We start from the raw sequence: 5,217 nt of genomic DNA on the forward strand, positions 1-5,217 counted from the left end.
ATATATATATATATATATATATAATGTGGCGTAAAATGCACAATATATAACGCCCTACTCCCAAATTATTTATTTTCGGAAATAATTATCTGGGATAAGTCCAACTAAACACTAGTTTAATTAACTATCATTATTTACGTTTCCTTATTTCAGTTTCTTGAGTCCTTCCACATTAATTTATGACCAACATCCAATCACTAAAAATATAAGGTTAAATCTCATATTTTCACCTATTTCCTTCACATTGCTCAATTCCCAAACAAGGTTTTTGTTTCAAATATTGTATGGCTGCATCTAACGTCTCGTTAGACTGCCTACGTACCCTAAACAGGGATCAAGCCATTCGTATTTCACATTAGTACTTCAAAGCATACACAATAATTATATGCAATAATCAATTTATAACCGTTTGTGGAATTATCAATCATATATATATATATACACACACGATAGAAAGGAAAAGACCCACTTACCTAAGGTCCGCGCTACGACTCCCTAGCATGCATATCGAGACATCACAAACCATCGTCGCCTTTGACCAATTATCAAATTACATCTCAGAGTTCGTACCGATAAAATACACAATTTATATAAAACACATCCCTACGTAATTCAATTTGGAAGATCTGCATCAGGGATTTCCGATCTGTTGCTTCTAAAGATCCACATTATACCTCTAGAACAACATCCTAAAGTCCCATTACGATCCAACGGTTAGATCTCCGCCAATTGCCAAAATTAAGTGACGATTAACCTTTTATTTCATGAACTCACAAATTCAATTCGGGAAGATCCATATATCAGATTCCCGATCCATAAGTTCCTATGGTCTTCAAATATTACGTACTAAAATATATTAAAGTTTGGTGACGATCCAACGGTTGGATTGTCGATTCATATTTTTACCAAGTAACATATCCTAATGAGTTTAGGTCCAAACGATCAACCTACGATATAAAATTGCCAAAATTGAACTCAAAACATCTAATTTAGCCTAAGGATAACATCGACAGTCCCCTGGCCACGTGCCACCGTGGGTGGGGGCCGGCCGCCCTGACTCGCCGGAAAATTCAACTATCTCCAAATTCTCAAATTTCACATAAATGAAGATCTCAATGACAGGAACAACTTTCATACTTGCCACGAAGTCCAAAAGTGGACAGAAGATGGTTAATTTTGCCCACGAAGCCGGCGGATGCTTAAAGCTTCCCGGTGTCGATTTGTCGTCTACGGTGGTCCAACGGGGTCAAGGTTGGTTGGGTTTTGCTCCTGGGATGATGTGCTACAAAGCCCAAGTGGTGGCATCAGCCATCGCTTTTCCGATTTGCCCGAAAATCATAAAGGGTGGTCGGAACACCGTGAGAACCGTCAACTTTCATGGCCTCAAACCGCCACATACAAAGGTTAATCAAGGTGGTTCTTGGGTGGATTTTGTTGAGGGGAATGAGAGATTCAAGATGGAGGTGGTGGCGTCAAAAAATTTCACCGTAGTTGGCCAGAATCGACTTTGGAAGTTGGGTGGTCAGGGTGGTGGCGTACACGGGAAAGCTGGGAGCTTTCTCCCTTTTTTTTTTTTTTTTTTTTTTTTTTTCTTCTTCTTCTTCTTCTTCTTTTCTGATTTTCTGATTGGGCTGCTGCCCTTTTTCTACCTTTTATCTAATTGGTCCTCCTTAACCAATTGACTAACTTTAAATAATCAACTTTAAACGTTCGTAATTATACCGTCCAGACTCGCAAACGGCTTTTGCCTATGTGTTCGTACCAACGAGTACTACTTAAATACGCCAAAAGAATAAGTCATACATTCCTCTAGATGATGGTCAACAGAAATCAAAATCCTTGCCTCTAGGCATTTTCGTCAATTCCCTTGATTAAAATAAATAAAAAAAATGAAATTTTAGGGACGGGTTCTCACACCGGGCTCGACTCCGCTATAGCACAATATTGTCTGCTTTGGGCCCCTACCACGTCCTCACGGTTTTGTTTCTAGGAACTCACACGAGAACTTCCCAGTGGGTCACCCATCATGGGATTGCTCTCGCGCGAACTCGCTTAACTTCGGAGTTCCGATGGAACCCGAAGCCAGTGACCTCCCGAAAGGCCTTATGCTAGGTAGAGATGAGAATATAGATATAAAGCTTACATGATCCACTTCCTTGGGCGATATGAGATGTTACAGCTAATCAAAGAATGTCACGTGTTTTTTGTTTTTTAAAGTAAGAAAAAAATTAACATGTCTCATTTTTTAAAACAATAAAACATATGCCAAAGAATCATTGGACCAAAATAAAAACGTGAGTATAGATAGGGTACTAACCAGTGAGTACCTAAGTATTTTTCATCCTAATTCTTACCTTATTTATTGCAATTTTTTCCCTCTTGTTCTAATTATCAAATGAATTATTTTAGGATAATGCTATCTGTGCACCTTTTTCCGCAACTTTTTTACCTCTCATATACTTTTTTCAATTTTCGACTGTCGGATCAAATGACAAAAATTAACAATAAATGTGTAGAAGGTAAAACAGTTATGTTGATAGTACCACTCTTATTTTACTCTTTAACTTACTGTGTTCCTCATTCAAACTTCCGCTCCTCAACCCCCCACCTTCTTTTGTAGCATATTGCTTATAATAAAAAATAAATAAATTATTTCCTTTTAAGTTTAGTCGGTTGACTTTTGTAGTGTCCATTCCACGTTGAATTTGAACGATTCGAGCTGTTTATTTTGTAAGTATTGATTCATAGATCATCTTTACCAAAATTCAATTTAATCCAAAACTACTTGCCAATTTAATTATCACGGTATGAACTTTCATTGTTTCTTGTAGAACAAAGTATTCGTCAATTTCTTTAAACTCACTTAGATGTCTCAAATATTTCCAATTTGGCTAATATTTTATGAGGATGATCTATGAGGTCCAACTTGAAAAATAAACGGTTTAAATCGTTGAAGTTCGATATGGTATGGACACCATAACTAATCATCATTTAAAAAAAATGGAGATTTTCCCTTAAAGGCCTCCTTAGAATAACATTGTAGTAAAGATTGCTAATTATCACCCTAAAATTTCGGTACGAGTCTCCACATTTGATTTCATTTCATATTTACCTAAAATTTTGATTGAAAAAGAATTTTAGTTTGAATTTCCATATATACCCTTCTTGTACGCGGTTCTGGACTTCAGGGTTCAGAATGTTTCGTTCTGTAGATATAAACCCAAATGTCACCTCCACAAACTCTCTCTCTCTCTCTAACTTTCTCTCAGAGGCCTGCAGTGGTGTGCAGTCTGCTTGGTTTATTAGACAAAGCTCCGCTGGCCGACTCCTCAGTTTCCAATTCTACTGCAGTCCACAATGGCCGACCGAGTCCACCCGCGCGGCTCGCCCTCACACAACGAAACCACGCAGTTTCCGCACACCTCCTCGCCACAATCCACCCGAACACCCTCCCCTCCGGAGTCCGAGAAACTAGTCCCTCCGCCTGGCACCTACGTCATCCAGATCCCCAAGGACCAAGTCTACCGCGTCCCGCCGCCAGAGAATGCAACCCGCTACAAGAACTACAGTCGCCAGAACCCTCGCCGGAGCTCCTGCCGCTGCTGCTTCTGCTGGCTTTTCGGCCTCGTTGCCGCCCTCATCCTCCTCTCCGCTGCCGCCGCCGGCATCTTCTACCTCGTGGTCCGCCCCGAGTCCCCCAACTACTCAATTGAAAGCATCGCGTTCAAAGGATTCCACTTGACAACGCCATCTCCCTCCTCCACCATCTCGCCGGAGATCCAGGTCACCGTTCGAGTCCAAAACCCTAACAAGAAGATCGGGATCTACTACGGGAAAAAGAACTCCGTCAAACTCTTCTACTCCGATATCAAATTGTGTGACGGCGCTCTGCCGGCGTTTTACCAGCCGTCGAAGAACGTAACTGAGTTTCGAACGGCGTTGAAGGGGTCCGGGATCAAGCTGACGAGCACGGTGCAGCAGGGGTTAGTGGATGCGCAGAGGCAGGGGAAGGTACCGTTGAAATTGGACCTAAGAATGCCCGTTAGAATTAAAGTGGGGGCCATTAAGACGTGGACGATTACTGTGAAGGTTGGGTGTGATCTAACGGTGGATAAGCTGACGACGGAGGCCAAGATTGTGTCAAAGGACTGCGATTACAGTGTGGATCCTTGGTAGAAGATCAACGGATTAAGAAAGGAAAGGCATATATGAGTATATGATTAGTTTTGTTAATTGCTTTAATTTGTTAACTAAATTTGTTTCAGATTTATACGATTACGTTTATAAAAGAAAATAATTTCTTCTTCCATTCTTTGAATGTTGATTTTTCGGCCGGATCAGACATACATATTTCCAATTTCAAAACTGAAATTTTAGAATTTCATAAACTCATGCCGAATTCGGTATTTTTAGAATCAGATTATTTCAGCATTTCAAAATTGCGAGAGTTTTATGACTTCATCTATACCAAGATAAAAAGTATGTCATATGACTCATATCCATGGCTCTCTCTACCTAATATAAAAATTTATAGTTCTCAATTTTTTTTTATTTTTTTTATGTAATATGTTTAAGGGAAGGCTTATTAGTCGAAATGCCTAATGAAACTATCATTGAGTCTCAATTTACCCTTTGAAATTGGTTTTGTCTCATTTTGCCCCTTAAAATTAACATTTTCAACTCTTTTGTCTTACTTTATCCAGTTCTGTTAATGGACACCTAAATTTAAGGGTATTTTAGATATTTGAACTTTTACACATTTATTTACATCTAGCTCCCACACTAAATGTAAGATCCAACATCGCCCAGAGGTGATGATCTTGTAAGCTTTATATGTATATTCTCCCATCTCTACCTAGCATGAAGCCTTTTGGGAGCTCACTGGCTTCGAGTTCTATCGGAACTCCGAAGTTAAGCGAGTTCGCGCGAGAGCAATCCTATGATGGGTGACCCACTGGGAAGTTCTCGTGTAAATTCCCAGAAACAAAACCCACCGAGCGTGGTAGGGGCCCAAAGCGGACAATATTGTGCTACGGTAGAGTCGAGTCCAGGATGTGGTGGGGGTTGAGGTCGGGTTGTGACACTAAACAAGTCTCAATTTTATTTTTGACAACTCTAATTCAAACGCATAAATTTTGGGCATATTTAAAAATAAATTTTCAATCAATATAAAATTTTCGAGCAACAAAATCATTGTATCAACGAAAATAAGGGTTA

The 5,217-nt window shown here is 39.7% G+C and overlaps 1 protein-coding gene across 1 annotated transcript; it reads left to right on the forward strand.

The window, feature by feature from the left end:
* The first annotated feature begins 3,205 nt into the window (after window positions 1-3,205).
* On the forward strand, window positions 3,206-4,309 carry LOC126589432 (NDR1/HIN1-like protein 13). Its single transcript, XM_050254722.1, has one exon. The coding sequence runs from the start codon at window positions 3,358-3,360 to the stop codon at window positions 4,174-4,176; it is 819 nt and encodes a 272-aa protein (XP_050110679.1). The 5' UTR covers window positions 3,206-3,357; the 3' UTR covers window positions 4,177-4,309.
* Window positions 4,310-5,217: the final 908 nt, after the last annotated feature.

The sequence above is a fragment of the Malus sylvestris genome, chromosome 11 (genome assembly GCF_916048215.2).
Source record: "Malus sylvestris chromosome 11, drMalSylv7.2, whole genome shotgun sequence".
Lineage (NCBI taxonomy): Eukaryota > Viridiplantae > Streptophyta > Magnoliopsida > Rosales > Rosaceae > Malus > Malus sylvestris.